Source organism: Pipra filicauda, unplaced genomic scaffold (assembly GCF_003945595.2).
Source record: "Pipra filicauda isolate LSUMZ 115617 unplaced genomic scaffold, ASM394559v2 scaffold59_size3379749_pilon, whole genome shotgun sequence".
In the NCBI taxonomy this organism is placed as follows: domain Eukaryota; kingdom Metazoa; phylum Chordata; class Aves; order Passeriformes; family Pipridae; genus Pipra; species Pipra filicauda.
The window spans coordinates 2,933,789-2,955,862 of NW_024104753.1; the positions used below are offsets into that span (position 1 = coordinate 2,933,789).

General features: G+C 41.7%; 1 protein-coding gene across 1 annotated transcript in view; it reads left to right on the forward strand.

Annotated features, from left to right (window-relative positions):
- Window positions 1-22,074, forward strand: part of KIAA1549L (KIAA1549 like) — a 128,326-nt gene that overhangs the window by 42,007 nt on the left and 64,245 nt on the right. Inside the window, exons 2-3 of the mRNA XM_027714515.2 lie at window positions 17,163-17,498; window positions 20,278-20,892. Coding sequence (XP_027570316.1) covers window positions 17,285-17,498; window positions 20,278-20,892 — 829 coding nt within the window. The 5' untranslated portion in view covers window positions 17,163-17,284. The remainder of the gene's footprint in view (window positions 1-17,162; window positions 17,499-20,277; window positions 20,893-22,074) is intronic.

Sequence of the window (22,074 nt, forward strand, 5' to 3'; positions counted from 1 at the left end):
CCTTTGACGTGTCACACAACTCTGTCACTATGTTTTCCCCGTTGGGAATATGGAGGGAAGGCTGGTTGACCGCAGAATTCAGTAATTTAATTCAGTAAAACCTCCTTGTTCCCACGGAGAGGATAAATGTCTTCATGGAAAATACTGCACAGATCTACTTGACTGTGCTCAGCACGTCCTTTCTAAGTGAATGTTCACGAGTCAGTAATTGTGGTTGAACATGGAGGTGGGATTTGCTCCAGCAGGGAAATGATTTGCAGGAAAAATGGGTTTTGGTGAGGGTGCACTGCCCTCAGGGTCCAAACCACTGCTCCAAACTGGTGCCTTGGTGAGGTTTGTGGTTCATGGCAGCTTGCCTTAGATGCCTGGCAGGCAAGGCTGGGTCTGAAGCCCTTCTTCTAAAGAGAGTAGAGAAAGTAAAAAGGGGAAATCAGCACACCACAGGAAAGTAAGGTTTGGGTAACTGACTTGTGTCTTATTAAAAAAAATAAATAAATTAGCGCTCAGTTAAAGTAGGTACTTGATATTTTGGATAGAAACTTCCTTGATGGTGCTTTGAGTCACTTGGATGTGGATGAGGTTGTTGCATTGCAGTTTACCAAAGCAACTATATATTATTCAATATATGATAAAATCTCAAAGGAAACATTATAAATTATCTATCTGAAAAATACTGTGGTCGTCTTTTTTTAGTTCCTTTTTAAAGACATGGCTCGTCTGCAGAGAAGCCTGCTTGTTGGATTGTGAGGTAGTTTGTAGCCAAGCAGGAGGTCATTGATCACTGAACACACATTACTCCTCTGCCTGTTTTTCTAAGGGAATGGTATTATCTTAGGGATATTTGTACAAATGGTGTGCTTTTTTGGCATTATTTCTTGTAAGCAGGGAGCAACATTATTCTCAGCATCAGTGCAAACCTTAGCCCAGCGTTTATTTGTCTTTGTTCAAAGAAAGCACATTTTGCTGAAGAAACACTAGGTCAGCAAAGACTAATTCTTCTGGAGTCTGAGGAAATTTGGAGTTAAATCACTGGTGACTGTTCCCCTAAATCCCTCAGCAAACATGGCTTGTCTCAGGTCAGCTCAGAGGTTGAATCACCACAGAATGCCCAAACTCTTAGGGAAGACTAAATATAATAATTTATTTTTAACCTTAGAGCCCTTTGCCACACCGAGGGAACTCACTGGAAGATATTTGTTGCCTCCAAAATGCTGTTTTCACTTAGCTTGCCGTGGTATTTCTCGAATAACTGAAATGCACACCCCGAGGCACGTTGTGTGATACCAAGTGCAGTGTGACAGCATGACTAGTGTGCATCTACAATTAAATAAAGTTCCTGAAGATTCCTCTTTTTCATATGATGGTGCCAAGAGATGTCAAAGACTTTGATGTTGACAGTTACAATAATTTCACTGCATCTGTTCTGGTGTTCTTGGTAAATTAGATTTCCTGAGTTCACCTTTGTAGAGGTGCAGTCTCTCATTTTATCCTGCTGTCTCTAATCTACTCAGTTTTGATCTACTGAGTGTCAATTTTAAATTGGGGATTTTTCTCTGACTAGATTACTTTAATATATATAGTTCACTTTGTTGCTGATTTTCCACATATCTCCTTTCACATGATGGTGATATCTGAGAATGAAGGTGGTTAACAGAATAGCTTGCCAAAAAAGAAAAAGCTACAAGACAGGAATTTAAATAAAAATTAGTGTATTTCTCATTGGAATTCAGAAAGTGTGACTTGCCTTCAGGATTATTCATGTACTATTTCTATTGCTTTTACACCTGGCCTGACTGGATGTGCTGCTGGGTGATTGTTCACAAGCCTCTTTTATACTTTTTTTTTCTCGTTAACCTTGAATCCCCCTGAAAGCTGGGGACCAAAATCAAGAAAGAAAGAAAAAAAAAAAAAAAAGGGGGGCGGAAATAATAAAATAAATAAAAACAATTGATGGTTTCTGGGGTATTTTTATGAGCTTTTTAAAAAAAAAAAAAAAAAAAAAAACAAACAAACCACAAATTTTCAAGAGCACATCCTGGCACTCACTGGCTGGATTTGAGATGCAGTGGAATGCTGAGGCAGGTACAGTTCCAGCAGGTGTGATTCATCCTTGCCCTGCTGCTCTTGCACCTGTTTGCAGCTGTGCTAAGCAAGATCAAAGTGCTGTCAGATCAACAGATGAGTGTCTAGTCTTACTTGCATTAAGGCTGATTTATACAACTGATGTAGAAAGGATGGTTTTAAAACAAGAGTCAATATATAATGTTTCCACTTCCAGTCCCCTCCTGGGATGAGATGGTATTAAGTGACTGGAATTAAGATGAGCTTTACACTTATTTTACTAAAACTCAGGTGCTAATGATAGGTCAGGGCAGTGGGGATTAGATTTGCTATGCTTACAGTAGGCTGAAATGTATTTCTGTAAATAATTAAAAAAAAAACAAACTAAGAAGAAAAGTAGAAAGCAGGCCTTATTTTGATTTAAATAGTTCTCATAAACAAATGGAGTTGGTATTTGTGCAAATGCTGCTGTCTAAGACCTTCCTCAGATGATAAGAAAATTGTTCTTTCATGGTAGAACACAAGTCTCAGTCAGGGAGACAGAGTTTAATCATATCCTGGCTCACCCTGTAATATAGGCTCCCTTTTTAATCCACTGCTATGCTGTAGCATTGTGTCTTTATGATGGGGATAAATGTGCAGTATTAATTTTTTAGCTTCTAGCCGAACTTTGCACTGCCAATGAGCCATCTTATTTCATAGCAGTGCAGGCTCATTGTGATAGCTGCAAACTGAGATCCTGTGATTGATGCTATTAAGTAAGGTAATATACTTTGTTCTGTTGTCAAAATGTATTTCTCTTATTGTCAACATTTTAATATGTCTAGGCAGAGTTTTAAATAAATACTGCAATGCAAGAAGCTTTTGGATGAGAAATATGGTGCCTGGTAGTTTGTAGGAAGGGAATGTGGCTGAAGCATATTTATCACTTTGAAATTACAGTTTCTGAGATGACAAATCTTTGATTCCTGCAGAAAATAGTTGTTATTTAGTTTTTTAATTGGAATTTTGGGAACATTGCTTGTACTATTTCAAGCATCACCTGTTAATGAAAAAGCAGTAGCCAGTGAAGAATGAAATTAATTGTTAGTCTTTATTTAAGATTCAGATCACTTTTGGTGAAACCACGAAAAAGAAATTAATGTGAAAGCCAACCAGACAAACTTTTAGACTACGACCAGAATTTACAATCTCATTTCTGCCCTTTCCTCCAGATAAAGCATTTGGCTTCAGTTTAAGGTAATTCAGAATAGCACCTGCCTTTGAGCCCAGACATCAAGGTAGGGGGTCTCATGTGTCTCTGCTTGTGGGGCCAGAGGGATCTCCAGCAGTTTGAAGGATTGCTTGAAGAGTGATGTTCACCTTGTTGGGCTCTTGTTACACAGGTGCAAAGGAGCGTTTTGGGCTCTTCTTCTGCTGCTCAGGTCTGATCTGTCACTGGTCATAGATAATTGTGAAACAAGAACATGTCTTGATTTTTCTTTTCTCTGCCCACCCACCCCCCCCCAACATCTCAGCTGCTTTTCTTTGCCCTTTCAGTGCAGCCCCTTTGGCCCTGTGCAAAACAGCCCTTCTCCTTGGCTAACTTTTGCCCTATGAGCTCTGATTATTAACCCTCTAGGGTTAATTACTTAACTCTAGGTATTAAACCCTCTGTGCTCACTTGCCTTTGCTCTGCAGTTGATCTACACTTCTACCTGGGACCCTTGGAGCATTACAAGAGGGCAGGAAAGCAGACAGAGCTGCCATGGGTGAGGTGTGAGAGCTCTTGGGGAGCAGGGTAGGTCCCACAGCTCGTGCTGGTGTTCCTGTTGGGGCTTGCAGGGAAGGACAGACCCTGGAGGGAAAGGTGGCAGAGAAGCACCCTTCATTGGGAGAACTTTAAAAGTCACAGGGTAGATGTACCTGAGCCAAATGGATATTTCAGAAGATAATTTACAGGCTTTTTTTTTTCTGCTTGTGTGAGCATCATGAGCATCTTCTGATCTTTTTTTCATATGTTCACCATCCCCACTGTGACTCTTTGCTGTACTCACAGTAAAGTTCAGGTTCACCCATGAAGTCACCAGCTCACTGAACCAGTGTCCCGATCTGCGAAAGAGAAGCAGCAACCTCTGAATGAGAACTAGTTCTCATAAGTGTCACCTCTGTGGCCATGTTTGTGCTCATGTTGTCCTGACATCCAGGCCAGTAAATCTTGACAGCGAGGAAGTGTGTGTGCTGAAAAAGTACACGGAAGTGGCATAAATCTGACTTAAAGAATTTGCTGAGGCGCTGCCCTGATTTGTGCAGTATGTCACCTGTCAGGAATGTTATGGGAAGACACTTGCACCTTGTGCTTCTTGTCTTACCTGGAGCAAAGCCTGGGATGGTCAGGATTTCTTTTGGGTAGCATCAGGCACTTGGATCTTAATGCTGATACTTTGACACCCGAGTAACTTTTAATTGAGTAAAAAGAACAATGAATCACTGCATGACCTGACAGTTTTAGCACCTTCTTCCTTCATGCCTCTTCTCTTCATATGCCTTTATTTAATATTTAAAAAAATACCCCATATTCATTAGTTTCCCCTGGTTATCCCTATCTCGTTTGAATTATCTCATTTAAATAACAATACCAGCATAGAGCGGATTAATGGAAAACCTTCTTAAATGCTGTATAGTGCATGTGTTTGACAGTGTAGCAGTAAAGCTCCTAAAATCCTGGTTAGTCTGAGAGCTTTAAAATCCAGATATTTAGTTATACTGACATGAATGCAAAATGTTTCCACGGTGTAGGTACAAAGGAAAAGCCTTGTCTGAGTAGGGCATCATCTTTCTCTTTTTGTTAGAAGTGACCACGCATGTCCCTAAAGATTAACTGAGTGCTTGGAAAGAAATTAGGGTCTGTTTTTGTTAGAGGCTGTTTTTAGAAATAGCTTCCAGAAATTTCTGGAGAACAGAACCTTATGAAACTTTATCAAAAAGAGCAGCAATCGAGTGACAAGAAATGTCTTGGCAGTAGCCAGAGTGAGTCACAGAGATGGGCTTTTTGGGGGTTTAGTTCAGAGTTAAATTAGAAGTTAGAAAGATGGGGTTCAGTTGGAGATCCAAGAGGGAAGATTTTCAACTGCTTTCCTGCCAGAGCCATGTTTTCCATCCTGTTGGGTGCAATGTGATGGAACATGTGAGTTCCATGAACAAGCACAACAGAAGGCAGCCAGGAAAATCATATTGCCAAATAAGTATATCTTATTTGGCTTGTTTTAACCTTTTCAGAGGGAATCTTAATTATTGTTTATTGCGAGCCCCAAACATTCCGATAACACTTTGGTGATTTTAACTTAGGAGATCCACCAACTTGTGCAGTGCTGTTCAGGAACCATCTGGAAATAGCAGCATCTTTTTCTTTCTAATAATGCCCTTTCTTCCAGGCAGTGGGTCTTGTTTTCGAGAAACCAGCTGCTCACTTTGGTAATCATTACCCATTTACTGGTTTTACAATTAAAAGTGACTCAGCGATTACTAAAATATTATTGTCCCTGTAGCAATGATCCTGCTTTTTAAAATTATTTTTTTGGGGACTCCTGTCATTTCACAGGGAAGATGTTGTCTAATGATCTGACAGAAAATGCTAATGCCTTTATCTTGGGGAAAAGAATCAAGTTTTTCACACCCCATCACTGATTAGTACTGACATTTTTTGTGTTAGGCAGCCACTGCAAGCGCAGAGCTACAGTCTTTGAGTACATCTACCTGCTTTATCCCCGTGTTTGGGTCTTTGTGAGCTTTAGGTGTGTGGCTTTGATACCTGTAAATTAAATACTGAACCCCTGTGGAATATATAACTTTTGTCTGAAGATGGGAGGTGCAGGGATACAGCCTGTATAGGACCAAGCTCTCTGTATGAGGGGTGGGGCTCCCCAAACGAGGCAGACAGATCCATCGCTTTTGCAGGGAAATAGGTGAGGAGCAGATGCATCCTGGTGGTGATCTGAGTGTGCATTGCTCTCAGGGGAGCCCAGAGCTGTGCTGGGAGCTCAGCTAATTCTCCAGAATTCTTGGCAACCCCACAGTTTGCCAGTGTTACCACTGATTTTTCAGATTCAGAAGCAGTTCTCGTGTATTTTCATCTGTATGACATTTCTTCTGGATTTTAATTAATGACTGAAAAGTTAGATTTGGCTGGGCAGTTATTTAACCTTTTCACCACCGGTGACTGGGCTCCCCCTTGGTGCTTTTAGCCTCTTGTACTCTGTCAGTAAGGGTCACTGGGGGTTTTTATTACAGGCAGTACTGCTGTTCTTTCAGATAACTATTTGCATTGATTTCCAAGAGGTGAGAAAGTGAAATGAGGCAACATATTGCTATAAACTTGAGCTATTGCCACTTTTATGCAGCAAAGAAAATAAAGGACCTGAAAATAAAGACTAATGGGCTGTGCAAAGCACAGTGAAAGTAATAGAAAATGGAAATAGCTTTTAAACATTGTCATGATAGTTTCTAGCCTGTCTTCATCTACTGTCTAGCAGACAAGGAGCTTAAGATTTAATTACATAGTTTATATGCACTGTTCATTAAGATGCAATTTTTAATTGTAATGTATATTGTATTTCATGTTGACTGTCCACTCCAGGTCATAGCAAAGTTGCAGGTTGATTTGTTCAGAAGAATTTAGTTGCTGCTCCTCTATCCTGACTTGACCTCAGGAAGTTCTCTGACAGCTTCCTGGAAGCTGAAAGTTTCCTTCATGGGAAAGTGATTTCCCCCCTTTTGAGACTGAGCCATTGCTACATTTTTAAGAGGTAGGAATCAAAGGGCAATATTGAACTAAAATAGAAAAAATCAGATTTTTTTTTTCAAGGGATTGCCTTTAAATTGATACTTTCTGAAGAGTAAATATATAAGAAAGAACAAGTTAAGATGATGTGTATAAAACTTTCTCCCTAGTTTGTCCTTTTTAAGTGGATAGAGGAAAAAGCCCAAAGCCTTATAAAGCAGCTGTCCCTTACCTTCAGTGCTGTCAATCCTGCTCAGGAATAGAATTTTTCTAATCTAAGAAAAAAATAAGCACTTTACATGGACTCTTTCTCAGCAACAGCTAATGTTTGTGGTCTCATTCATGGCATAAGGAAAAGTCCCCTCCAAAGAAGAGTGTGTCAGATTTCTGCTAAATATTTGTCTTTTGTCTCATTCATGGGAGTGGATCTCATACATTCACTGCTTTAACTTTTGTGCATTCTGGGGCTATGTAACAGGCTTCACTTTTTTGGGTTCAGGAATTGCATTGTATGGCAGGATGGACAAATCCTGGTTATTTGGGGCAAATCTTGAAGAGAGAATAGAATTGGTATTTTATTATTGTTTTGTTGCATTTTTTAAAAAAAGAAATGTTATTTACTTCAAAAGTCGAGGGGTCTTTTCACATCCTCTCTTCAATGTGAACAGGAATTTTCTAATCTAAAAAAAAATCAATATTTTTTTAAATTAATTTTTTTAAGAGCAATGACTTTTACACTTTGAAAGCATTATCAGTGGGGTGACACTGAACACTATGCAGACAGAGAAAGCAGGATGCTTCTGTGTGTGACCTCCATTTCTTTCCTGGTCTTTACCTCTTCATCCTTCATCACAGGCAATGGCAAGGACTTGAAAGTAGCAAAAGACATTGTGGAAACCTCTGTCCTTGTATTGATCCTGTATACTTGGCACCTCTGAGATCCTATCTTTCCTTAGAGAGGATTAACTTCTCTCCTGGTTATCTTGCTGGAACAGACCCCAAATAGGATCTGGCTCTGTGTCCTCCGGGGCAAGCACGGGGGTACCCAGGGCACAGCCTCCCTGTCTGCCCTTCGTGCCTTGGCCTGAAATGGTCCTTGGAAAGCAGAGGGCTTGTCCTTCCCTGCCCTTGGAACTTGTGAGTGGGTTGGGTGTAGTAACTGAAACTTCGAAGCCCTGAAATAAGTTGAAATTAATAACTATTGGGGTTGTCTGGATGCAGTGTCAGGGATTTGTTTTGCACAATGATCAGCTTCAGCCACAGAATGCCCCCTTCCACAGCTGATGCCCCTGGTACGTGTGTACGTGTGAGGTAGATGGGATGTGATTATCAGCAATGCTTGGATTTCATTTTCCTCTGGAGCTGTTTTGGTGTATAATGTGCAGTAATCCACGTGGTCCCTGCTCCTGGGCCTGCTCATAGTAAAATGAACAGCACTCAACGAGTAACACTTGAGCTCAATCACCAGCAGCAGTGGCTGAAGGTGCTTGTGCTCCCAACCTGCTTGTTGGCTTCCTCCTCTCTGCTGGAGGTGTCACCCCTGCACCACCTGAGGAAAAAGCACCTGCACATCCTGGTTTTGGTGTCCTAGTTTAGGCTTCTGGTGCTGCCCCAACGTGGGGATTTCCCCATGGTTGGGGAGTGGAGCTTCGGGCAGGGTGGCAGAAGCTGCTGCCGCTGCAGTGGGTTGGGTGAGTCGCCCTCCTCGTGCTGGTGCCAGAGCCATGGTCCAGAGGGTCTTCTCCCCTCACGGGTTATGGCCTCAAATGTTATGTGCAAAACAGATTCCCTCGATGAGTGTGCTTGGTTGGTGAGCAGAAAGCTTTTTGCCTCAAGGGAACATTCGCAATTGCCCAGCAAGCATGTCAAAATATACATTGTATTATGTAATTCGGCCCACGGTTCAGCCTTTTGAAAGCACTGTCGTTTCCTTAAGAAAGTTCTGCAGAGAATATTTTTTTTTTTCTTTGTAGAATAATATAAATGGCTTTTAGCAGGAGTTCTCTTCAGTCTCCTCTTGTATGTGATTTTTCTGGGCAGTTTAAACTCTGAAACCTTTGTTAAAGGAGTAGCTTCCAGTTAAGAAAACATGTTTTTATTGCATATAATAATAAAGCTGTGCCATCATTGCCTGCTTTGCTACTGACAGTGGCAAAACTGCTACACATCTCTTGTGCTTTGCTGCCTAATGCTCAAATAGTCTAAGAAGACAAGAATTTGGCCCCCAAACTCTTTTTGTGCTCTTTGATAATTTAGTGCCACCCTTATAGTTTATCCTAGCTCTGGAAATTTAAAATAAAAACTTAAACCCATCCTGTAAAAATGTGATTTGCTTAAAAATTTCGGCATTTTAAAATATTTTAGTTTTCTTTTATCCCACAACCACAAGAACTGAGAATTTTCATGTAAAGAATGAAGACTCAAATACGAATACAGCCTGTTTCTCTGAAGGGATTTTTTTGGGATGTTTTGTTTCTTTTGTTTGTTTCATAGAAAAAACCTCTCAAATATTTTAAGACTCAAGGTAAAAGCAGGAGAACTGGCAGCTTTGTTACTGCATGTTCCCAATGACCTTGAATTGGTTTTGCTACATTGTTCATTAAATCATTTATGCTGATGCTAGCATATCTATAGTAACTTTCCTGAATAAACACAATTCCTTTGCAAAAGTTAGTGTAAATATCTGTTTACAAATAAATAGATAAGCAGGTGTGATGAAGCGGGGTGTCAGGCTCACAAAAGTACTGATCCTAAAAGTGTTGCTGACAAAGCAATAGAGTTTAAAGGATAAATAAAGACAGATATATATATGTCATTTATTCACTGAAATTCTGTGAATAACTGGATAAACTCAAGCAGAAGTGGTAATGGATGCATTCAGTGGGAGCAAGGGCAAGAGCCCCCACAGCAGGTCCTGATTTCTATATGATTATGTGCAATTATCCCACTCGCACGGCGTGGGGATGAAATCCTCCTCTGCCACGCTCTTGCCTGCATTTCCTAATGATCCAGCTGAACATCTGCTCCGTGAATACAACATGCAGATGATGCAGCTGGAACTGCCGGTGGCAGAATTGTCTCCTCCGTGACAGGAGCGCGGTTTGTTTTTTTTTTCCGCCCTGGCCGGTCTATTGTGTCTCTCTCTTGCTCTTCCATTCCCTCCCGGTTGCTGGACCCGATTAAAGCCTCCCCGCAGAGCCGCCTGTGTGGAGAAGGAGACACGTTTCAGCCCCGGGCGAGGCTGGCACTTGGTACAAGTCGCACCAGCCTGTCGGGTCCTGGAGCAATATCGGTGACAGCCGTGAAGCCTTTGCAGCCCCGGCTCAGCTCTGCTCTCCAGAATCCCAGCCAGCTGACATTTGGGCTGGGTAAGCAATGAAGGCAGGACACGGCAAAAGAAGGAGAGAAGTGCGTTTTTCATTGCAGCCCTGTATTTTAAGTTGGCAGCCAAAAGGTCGTCCCTGATGCAAAGCTTTGCTGCTGGAGGATTTCCCTTGGGATCCAAAGGGAGCCCTGTCTGTGCCAGTGGGGAATGTGCACCAACATTCCCAATAGAAAAGGCTGCTGCTTTGATTTTTTTCATGTGAGAAAATACATGGCAGTGCAAGTAAACTCACTGAATATTATGTCCAAATGTTTTTCTATTATTTATCATAAAGCCCAAACTTTTATTTGTTGAAAAGAAAACCTTGTGTGGCATGGTACCTTCTCATACAGTTTTACCTCACTGAAAAGCTGTTTAATTTCAACAGAATTCTGGTGGTATAGGGACAAACTATTTTTCCTGGTTGTCAAAAATAAATTATTAATACTTCTCAGGTATAATTTCCTAAGATCACTGGGAACAGGGCTTTTTTTGACGGGAGATTGTGGTTTTGTTTTTTTTTAATGACTGGCTCTTGTAGACATTGACTGTTACAGGTAAATAGAGGCTAGGGTGTAAACAACCTCAGGGGCTGGTAAGATGATCTGAGTTTAAATCCTTCAGGACAGAGTTTTGGGTTTGGAAGGTCAAGATCTAATTTGGGAAAAGTTACAGCTGGAACCAATGTGAGAATCCATTTAGTGAACTGCTATGAACTTTTCCTAGAATCTGCTTAAAGAAATTGATGTTAAGGAGATATCTGTGAAGAACAGGATTTAGTTTGGTGGTTTCTTTACCTTCACTTTGTTGTCACAGTGCAGTCCCAAGGAAGCAGTTTTCTCAGCCTCTCCACCATCCATTCCTGCTGTAGTAGCTGTGGGTTTGTCAGGTGCCAAAAACACACTTGTTCTCTTTTCCAGAGCCTTGGCTGAGCCTGGTGATCCCTTTAGGCAGATTCCTCTGAGGTTGAACACGAAGCACACTGGCCACAAAAACAGGCGTGGCTTGGCTGGGGGTGTGAGCCAGGGCTCAGGAGGTGTGTGTGTAGGTTGGCACAATGGTTGACAGGACTGGAAAACGCAGGTTAAATGTGATGCAAAAGTTGTGGAATTAAGCTGCAAATGTCTATGGAATGATGCCAAACATGAGATGTATGGGATATACAGGTTGTGGTGTAACAGTTTCATCAATGTATGACTGGAAGAACATATGATGAAGGCATAATTTTTGCCATTCTGCACAGTGAGCAAAATTTTGATGTGCTATATAGCTATTTTTGTAAATGCTTTGCTAAGTATTTGTGTGTTTCACTGGTAGCATATTTCATATCCTTTTGCTCATGAAATCTGTATTTCTTGTGCCATTTTTCCAATTGTAAACTCTTAAGGAATAATAAAAAAAAGAGATAACTTTAGAAAACTGAAGTGGTGCTATCATCATACTGTGTAGGCTTAATGTTCTTCAACAGAAGTAAATTGCATAACCCTGTGAGTCGGGTGGTGCCTTTTTCCACTGCTGTAACAGAGACTCTTTTTCTATTTATTTCCTTATTGTATCCCATACCAGTCACATCTGATCTTTCATCACTCAGTGATGAAAGCAGTGGTAAAGCAATAATAAGCAGGAAACATAAGAAGGGGAAAACAAATGCACTTTTGATTTAATAGTGGCGTTGTTTTTAAGAGAAGATGCAGCCCTAGGACAGTGCTATCTAGTACTGGGTAGAGTGGGGTAAAGTGGTAAATGGTGTCTCTCAGCAATACTTACCTTGTAAGTAGGTTGTTGTTTTTATGTGTGTTTATAAATAATTGTGTTTCTCACAAGTTTTCAAAGATTAAAAATTTTTAAAGATCCTAGTTGAGCAAAATATGTCATCTTCTTTCCTACCTTCTGTTTAAAAAGATTATTTTTAAAGTTATTTTTGTCATCCTTTCCCTTAGGGCTATGGTTACTCTTATGTAGATACTGTTGTATTATTAAAATTTAGCCTTTACAGTAGTTAATAGAAGTTGAGGATTATTTTCGTTCATTTTTTTCCTCTCAGAAATGAATAATTAAAGCAAATTGATTTGAAAATTGAAATCCTCTCCTCAGTGTGCTGAAGGTTATGAAAAGATACATACCTGACCTGTAATGGGAAGATGTCTTTGTCAGTCATGCAATAAAATTTCCAAATGTCCTCTTTATCTACCTCAGTCTTAAATGTTAGTGATCCAGATGATCTGTAAGTAATGCAATGGAAGTCAAGACGACAAAAGTCTTCTGTTATTGAAGATCCCTTTGAGTTGATATTTTGTAACGGCTCAGAAGTGGCAAAATGATGTTTCTCTCCTGCCATGGCAGTGAGGGAAGCTCTGGAGTCCCTGTGGTCCCTTCAGTAGAGCTGTAGGCTGTTATTTCATTGATATTCTCATACTTTTTCTTTGTTTTTTTGCTGTAGGCTTTTTGTGGAGGGAAATGTTCGAATCCCAGATATTTGATTTTTTGATTCAGTTGGAGCTGAATTTGTTTTGTGAGCGTGTTAACAAACAGATACTCATCTGTCCCGGGAGGAGCTCTGCTGTGGGATCCTCCAGGCTTCTCCCTGGCTGCTGTTCTTGCTGTTCTTGCGAACCATGAGTATTGCTGCAGCACCCACAGAACTCTTGCCTTGCTTGTTATGGATCTTTGCCTTATTATGGTATAAAGCAAACAGAACCATGGTTTCAAATATCTGCAGTACAGATGAGCAATTTGATCTCTTCACATACTGCACTGGTGTGTCTCCACCTCTGTGCAGGTTTGGGCACCTCCATATAAGAAGGACATCAAATTATTAGAGTGTGTCCAGAGCAGAGTGATGAAGATGATGAAAGACCTTGAGGGCAAGGTTTGGAAGAAGTAGCTGTCCAGCTTGGAGAAGAGAAGGCTGAGGGTTTTTTTCTCTTTGCAGTCTACACCTTCCTCATGGGTGGCAGCAGAGGTGGGTGCTGATCTCTGGTGACCAGTGACAGGACATGAGGAAATGGGATAAAACTTCAGGGGAAGTTCAGATTCAACCATAGGAAAAGGTTTTTCACTGAGAAGGTGATCAGTCACTAAAACAGGTTCCCCAGGGAACAACAATCCTGCCGGTGTTCAAGGAGCATCTGGATGATGCTCTTAGTCTATAGTTTAGCCTTATAAGTCCTGCAAGGAGTAGGGAATTGGACTTGATGATCGTTATGGATTCCTTACAACTCGAGATTTTCTGTGATTCTGTGAAACAGAACTTAGAGGCTTGCTGGATATACGGGCATTTTCATTAGCCACTACTTTTTTCCAGGGGAGATTTGCTTACCAACTAATTGTCTTACTGGAAATAACCAAACCTGTGTGAACAATAGTACTGCAACTGTGGTGTCTCAGGACAAAGGGCAGAAGTCATAATTCATTACCCTTTTTTACTGTCACATATTAATTACTTGTGTGCATCACCTTCAACCTTTGGACAGCAGAGAGTGCTACCCTTTTTACTTGACTAGAAGGAAGAGATGAGAGTCTCTTCTGTGTTCTTATTTGGTCCCTATCACTCCTTTCTGTGTTCACAACGGGGCTCAGAAATGCTAAAACTGTGATTTTCTCTAAACTGGATCAATTTTTAACTTCCTGCTGTGACATATTAGAGATGTTTCTCATTACGGCTAATGGAAATAACCCTAATCGATGATGGTCGTTGTAATGAGGTTACTGCTAAATGGGTTTTAGGATTGTTGGAGGTGGTGGTTAGTCAATAGCCTGCAGTATGAAAGAATAACAGGTAATCCAGAAGCATAAAGAACAGCTACAGGTGTGTACAATCAAGGTTCAGTGGTGGAGCATGCTGGGTGGAGTTCTCATTGCAACTTTCATTTTGATTTGAATTGGTTGTCTTTTCCTTCATCAAGTGTGTCCAGCTGCTGATAGATGTAGAAGTGAAATGTTTTCCTGTCTTCCCTTTTTCCATGCTGCAGTCCTGGTTTGCTCAGTTTTCTGTAAGGATCTGTAGCAATTGGTATCATCCTAACAATTCTCAAGCAAAGAGTATGTACTTCAGTTTAAACTGCCTGCATTGCAAGGGTAATCTTGCCTTTTGCATGCTGTGTGTAGTTACTACCAGGATGTTGAATTTATGGCAGAAGTTTGAAATAGATAGTCAATATCTTTCCGTAGGGGTAGAATGAAAGAAAATTTGCCAGCATCATACATAGGTTTCAGAATATTGTATAATTTTCTTGAAGCTTAAGTAACTTGAGAGCTTCACTTCATTAATGGCCATAAACAGAGGAATTGGCAGTTGGTGTGGAATGGAAGGAACAAGAACTGAAGGGTTAGAATTAAGCAGTGGTTATGGGATATTTTTATTCAGCGTTTTACCTCCTTTGCAATATTTGAGCTTTTTGTAACTCCTTGTCAAGATGCAGTAACATCAATTCAGTGCTTTTTTTCAGGTTATGTTTTCTCTCTTCTCATAATCATTCTCATTAAACCAACGTGTGAAGAAACATGTGAGGGATTGTGCAGACTGTGTGCTGATTGATGTTGACTGATTTTGCTATTTTAGAAAACAAGAGAACGTTGACTTGTTTAATTCCCCCTTAGGACTCGTGCTAGACTAGTGCTAGGACTAAGTACTAGAAAAATCCCCCATGAAGGCTTTGCATTCACTTTTCAGTATGGCTTTTTGGTTCTGAGGTGAAACAAGACATTTAGAAGTGTAACAGATCAGGTAATGATGACTTCATCAGCAGAGATGGCCTCACAGAAATTTAAGCTGCGGCTTGCCTAGAGCCTTATTTTGCAAAGCATATCATCTGGTTCTTAATTTCAAGCATGTTTGAATCCATTCTAGTGGAGCAAAATATGTCGTCTCCTTTCCTACCGTCTGTTAAAAAGCTACCAGACTGTAACATGGAAGGAAAAGCCACCAAAACACGTCTAGAACACGATGTGCTTTCCAACAAAGGGTGGAGCATGTACAATGTCAGAAACCAGGCCACACCAGTCATTTGGGTCTCTGGTCCCCTGATGACACATCACTAGGGCCCCAATACAAAGGCATCATTTCTGTGCTACAAACCTCTCCTGGTGGGTCAGGTTCCCTGTTGGACTCTGGAGCCTTCTGTTCAGCCCACTGACCTTCTGGTGGAGCTTCATAAAGGCAGATTGGGCTCCCCCTTAGCCTGCTGATCTCTCATTGCCATGGGGAGCCCCGTGTCTGCCTACCTCTACTTTTTTCCAAATTGCTAGTGTGCAAGGTAGCCTGTGTTAGGTGAAAGGTCTGGACACTTTTTTGGTTACTGGGAGGGCAGAGCTCTGTTCTGTTGACCATTCTGGAGCTGTTTCCCAAAAAAAAAAAAAAAAATTGCTTCTGGAGTCTATATTCATTCTTGCATTTTAGTGGAGGAGATAATAATGGCCATTCTTCACCACAGCTTAATAAAGCTCTGAAATACAAAGATGTAATGGAAGATATGTCATTGGTTTGGGTCTTCGTTTTTGGTTTTCTTGTTGTTTTTGTTTTTTTTTTTTTTTTTTTTTTTTTTTTTTTTTTTTTGTGGGGGGGGGGGGGGTGGTGGATTTTTATTTATTTTTTTTTTTTTGTAGAGAAAATGTCATGCTGAACATAATTCCAGCACCCTCCTGTTAAATGCAGACAGGAGCCTGAGGGATCTGGTCTAATCATCTACTATGGCCTGTGCATATGGATGACGGGCTGCGTAGAAATTTAGGAAGAGAAAAAATTGTAGAAAGAAAGAAGCTTAACTTTAAATAGGTGCAACGTGACCCATTTTCCTCTCTTGCACCGTAAGGTTTTCTGCTGCTGGCTCCTGCCTGTGTGGGCTTATCCCATTTGGTGCTGTTGGCTCTGCTGACCCTTGGGTTTGTGGGTGGCTGGAACTGATGTCCGGGTCATTTTATGTGTCTCAGGATCTGCCCCTGGTTGCTCTTCCACACCATCAAGCTGAGTGATTCATAGGGGTGTGGAGGAGATTGGCATCCTCTCTGTCTGATCCAGCTGTGCTTCAGTTGGAGGGCAGGAACTATCTCTGCATTGTGCTTCTGTTTAGCTGTGCAAGGGGACAGAGCCTGGCAGGGTAGCCAGTGCCAGGGCTGAGTTTGGATCTATTGTCTTCACACGGGGGAGGGGGGAAAAAAAAGCCCCCCCCACTTAAATTTTACTCTTGAGTGAATCTTAATCTTTAAATTACTACAAATGTGAGACTTCCTATGCTATGATTTGAGAATAACTGTAATCATTTCAAGAAAACAAAGCCTAGGAACATTATGGTGTTGAATGTAGAGTAAACTGGTGTTTGAAATGATGTGTTGTACATCTGCACATATCAAAAAAGGAGTTTAATTTCCTAATTTGTTTTGGATCTTGCCCCCCTCTCCTCATGTTCATCCCTATTTTATTTTCTTCCTTTTGTGTCTGTAATTGCATGTGTTATTAGAACTGGCAAGATGAGCACCTCCAGATGTATCCTACAGGAATGCAGCCAATGCTGACTCTATTCCCATGTCAGACTGCATGCCAAGTCAGTGAAGCTTGGTTGTCAAAACCTATACCCTTTCTGCACTGCTTCTAAACCCATCTTCTCACATAATATTTCGGCACAGGGTGACTCATGATAACCTCAAGAATTGTCCCAAGCTAAGAATGTGTCTTTTACTGTGTTGAAACATCCCTGTTAAAAGTAGGATTTTGAAATGGTATGGCCGAGGCAGCTTTCCTTATTCTTCTGTCAGATGAAAGGAGCTGAGGGGTTTGTAATCTGTGTGTTGAACCTTTGACTGGGTTTTGTGTTTTCTTTTTTTTTTTCAACATACTCTGAATTTTTATGCACTTTGAATACAAAGGAAAAACATTCATTTATTTCACTAAACATAATGCATTTTCTGTCGTGATTTCTAGCAAGAAGACAACTTCTCTTCCTTTTGGGGAAAAATATATTAATTTTACTTATTATTTTACAGGTATCAGGCGACAGCATATCAATGATGCTCCTTCTACAGGATCTTTTCCTAATTGGAGATCTATACTATCACCAACACGGCCTTCCACAGAAACTAAGACTTCCTCAATAGCTGATATTTCTATGGGGCAGACTTTGGAGAATGCAGACTTGCTTCAGATGATAAAAACCACGCTGACTGGCACACGTACCAGGACTTTGGATCAAATGCATCTGTTGCCCACTCTGTATCAAGGCAGTGGAAACAGTGCATCCCAGGAACCCGCTGAAGTTTCAGCTGAGTCGCCTCTGAGGTCATCATCTCAAGATGCAGACGAAACAGGTTTGCCTCAACTTGGTATGTTTGCCACATTGTCCCCTACACCGTTCGGGTACAGCTGTGCCACTTCAGCTAATGCCATTAAAAACACCCTCCATTTCAAAAGAAAGCTCATCAGGATCAGTCATGCTTGCTCCTGTTCCATCACCATCATTCTTCCTCATTGGTAATTCGGTCACCTCATACCATTAACTTTTCTAAATCAGCTGTACTGCCCATCAAAGTGCCTTTGTCTGCAGATCCTGAAGGTTTCGTCAACACAGATTCAGCCAGCTCACAGGTTAGTGAAAGCAGAAGTAGTCCTCTAAGTGTGGTACATTCCAGTATGGTGAATCACAGGAGGGGTCCCGAGTTCTTTACAGGGGCCATGCCTTTCATTGGATTGACAGCAGTGCATTTCACAGAAATAGTGGAAAAAGGGTCTCCTTCAGAAAGGACCTCTTTTTCATCTATATACTCTGATATTCCTGTGTCAAAAATGCATCAGTCTCCCCTGACAGGAACTTCCAAAAGCCTGTCATGGTTCCCTAATGAGAGTCTGTGTAATCTATCTTCTACTGGAGTAAAACCAAACACTCAGCCATTTAGGGCAGCACTGACTGACAGAAATAGTGATATCACTCCTCTGTCACCATCAGCTTTTCAGGATAAAGTAGAGGTCCCTACATCACTCTTCATCCTGTGGTTACTCCACATCTAGTACTGCAAATGAGTCATCCTCAGTCTTTCACAGCACTGACTAATTACACTACAGGCTCTACCCCCCTCTACCTTTCATGTCATCAGCTTCTGAGAGCCTGGCTGAGGTCTCCAGCTCAACTGAGAGCACGTCTTCCCTTTCACTGCCAATATCACTTGTTCCAGATGCAAAGCACACTCGCAGTGCAGTGCTGCCAGCCCGAGCGTTTAGAAGCAAAACAGGTTTGCTCCTTAGAAATGCAACACGCTCCTCTCCAACAAACCCAAGGTCTCCCTTGCTAACTGAGACAAATGATGTGTTTACTAGGATAGGACTCAGAAACGGTCCCAGGGCAGCAGCAGCCGATCAGGATACATTGCAAATCCCTTCGACTGCTGTCTCACAGCGCTCGGTGGTGGCTCTGAATCAGACTTCTGCAGAAGACCTGACTGATGGATCTTATCAGACAAACAGCATGTAATTGCCAACTGCTCCTGCCTCTACTCTCCCAACTCCTGGTGGCTTTCCTGTGGCAAGAAAAGCGCAACAGCCTTTTACAAGAGGAGTGACAGCAAAGATGTCCATGAACTTTAATGCTAATAATGTTCTGCCTTATGGAACTCAGCTTTCCAAAGTTTCTCCAGACATCCAAACCAGTATACTCTGCATAGGATCAAGAATACTAAGCACTGTTTTGGAAGTGGCCATGACTAGTCTTGATCTAGCTGCAGTGCCATTAATTCCTTTTACTACAGGCCTTTCAAAACCTGAAACTGCTGTCACAAATACCTCTGCCACTAATGTTTTTGTGACTGCACATCTTCCACCTGCAGATGCAGAAAGCCCAGATGTTAAGTGAAGACAGAAAGATGAGAGCGCCCACTGTTGTGACCACACATGCAGAATATTCACCTCCGGGAGCTTTAAGTCATTTAACCTCTGATCAGGCTTTGCATTCAGTTGATAAAAAGCCACTCACCTCTGTCATGCCTCCAGCGTGGAGTGTGCTGCCATCACTTGTTTCCATGACAACATGATGGATAGCCACAGTTCTGGCTCTTCCAGGATTTCGAATGCAGACTTTGAAAGCAATTTAGATCCTGTCAGCCCTCCTCAAGTCATAACTTCAGCTTCTACGTGGACCAATAAAGCTTTGCTGTCTTCAGCTGGCATTAGTATTCCTTTGGTAAAAACTTCAGTCCAAATGGCAATAAGAGAAGTTCCTTCAAGTACTTCTCCATGGGAAGCTGAGCATCACGCACCACACTTGGTAGTTTCAAGTCTGCAAAACAAAATTAATACAAATAGGCAGCCACTCTTCTCCACCCTTCAGCAAACTATACTTATGTGTGCTATAGTCAAAATGTTTCAAATTTACGCTTTGCTGAAAAGAATAGTTTTTCAGAATTAGATACATTTGCACTGAAAACATCTCCTGTTCAATATTCATTCCTTGTTACAGCACTGACAGTGCCTGACCTCTTGCAAAAAAAGGCATGGAAAGAAGCGAGCCTGGAAATGTTGCTAATTTCTTCACTCTTGGAGATGTTCATATCAGTATACAGGATAAAGCATCTCTGCATTTACATGTGCCTTCTGTTGATGCTGCAGGTGCTCTCCCTAGCTCTCTAGAATCCCAAACAAGTGATGCTGGAAAGATTATTTTACTGACAGAAACGTTAAACACAGCACCAGCGTTGGCTTTTCAGCTCACTGAAAACTTGACTATTTCAGCCACCAGCAAAAGCACACTGCCAGCCCAGTGCCCCTCTCCTGTAACTAAGCCTTCTGGCTCAGCTGTCTTGTATAGTTTTATTTCAGAAGTCATTGGTTCTGGAAATTTGCCAGAATTTGCAGACAATCAATTAGAGTCCTCTGGTTATTTGTTTATGGTTGATAAAAATCCAGCTACATTCAGTGTAGAGTGGGACACAAGTGCTACAAGACGCAGTGTAGTTCCCAGTAATATATCTAATAAAATTACCAAGGGCATCCCATTGCAAACCCTGACCACCAGTGCTCTGCAGTCAGTCATCATAACTTCTGTCCATGCATCACCAACACAGCTAGAGTCTCCTTTTTTGCCAAAAACCAACTTTACCCATTCTGTCCTTACAGTGTTATCTGGAATATCTTCTGGTGCAATACCTACAGTAGGAACTTCAGAAGCAAAACCACTAACAAGAAAATCATCTCCAGCTTCACCAGTGCCAGCTTCTTCCTTCTTTTCTCTAGGCACTGAAAACACACCTTTGCCATCTGTGATGGCTTTAAGCACACCGACACTGACCCTAACAAAAAATAACACTGCCACAAAATTGACATCGGACCTAAGCTCAGTAGGAACACGTGCAGATTTTCCTTTTGCAACGAGAAACACAACTGCATCACCTGTGGACGTGACAGCCGTGCTCATAACCCCTAAAAGCAGCACGGTCACAGCCTCCACACTCGCACCCACAACCCATGTACCAAGGCAGATAGAAACCACAGTAACTGACACCCAGAAGTTCCCGAGCTCAGACATCACCAAAACGTCAACCCCCTACCCACTGACAATTACAGCAGCTTTGACATCTATTACAGCATCAGCGAAAACAACTAGGCTTCCCCCTACTCCAGTGGAAAACTCCTCTGCTCCCTCTGAAACCACAGCAGCAGCGGCTTTCGCTAACATGACAGCAGCTCCCCCCCTGGACTGCCGGCTCTCCGACAACCTTATGGTTAAAACAGGTATGTGGGGACACTCCATTTACTGAAAGGGCCTCGTGTGTCTGGGAGGGGCAGCTGGTGAGGAGTGAGAAATGCACTCCAGTGTCATCTGGCGATGAGGCTGCTGCACTGACAAACCAGATGGATAAAAGCAGGGTTGTTAGATAGGAGTGGCATTGGCTTTATTCGGGGCTTGGATTTTGCAATGAATGCGTCAGAAGAAGTGGTGAGATCATCAGGTGCTCTGAAGTTCAGCAGGTCACTGCAGGGATTTAGCAGAACCACCTGTGTGGAGGGACAACCCGGTGAGATGTGATAGTTTGGTCTCTGCAGTGAGGAGTCTGTGTCGCTGAAGGGGACAGTGCAGGAACCTGCCTCAGTCTTCGGCCCTCTTTACATGCAAATACCTAATTATGTTTTAACATGAACACCTAATGCTGTCATTAAAGTTTCATTTGAAAATAATAAGCACTCAGAATGTCATGCTTCAAAATGGGAGGATTTTGAGTTTTCTGTGCAAACAGTGCCACTTCTGGCTCTAGCTGTTTTTTTCATGGACAGTTTTTCCATAGCTATAAGAAGTCTGAACTAAAGGGGTCAGATAGGTCCCTTGCCCAGGCTTATGGTAGCACAGTGCAGCACCAGGAGATGTGTGCATCTCAAAGATCTCAGCAAAGAGGAATAGCTATAAAACAATGGTTTATGATCTTGTATAGACCTGAGTGGTACAAGGTGAAATGAAATAAGCAGCTTTTGGACCTAATGTGTGTTTGATAGCTGCTAAATATCTACATCAGTAGTGTGATGAGTACAGCAACTATTTCTAAACATAGAAGTAGCTTGTACACATTATGGGATTGAAAGTACTCAAGTGCAGCTGTAAAGCTCTTTCTGCAAATTATAAGAGAAAAAGATAGTGATAATGTTAATAAAGAGAGTGTACAGATGCTTCCTAAATGGAAAAATAATTGTAGCAGCAGAGAAACACATTTCTGTGTTTATTTAACTGTGGCCATGAAGATGTGAAGCCTGCCTGTGCAGCACCAGCTCAGTCCCCTGGGAATGCTGCACCAGTCTGTCCGTGGGCAATCGAGTGGCCTCATACCTCACTTGGAAAGGCAGCTTGGCAAAGACTTGTTGTTGCTGAAGAAACTGAATTTGTTAGACCTTGCTCTGGAAACAATGGGCTATTGCCATGGGATG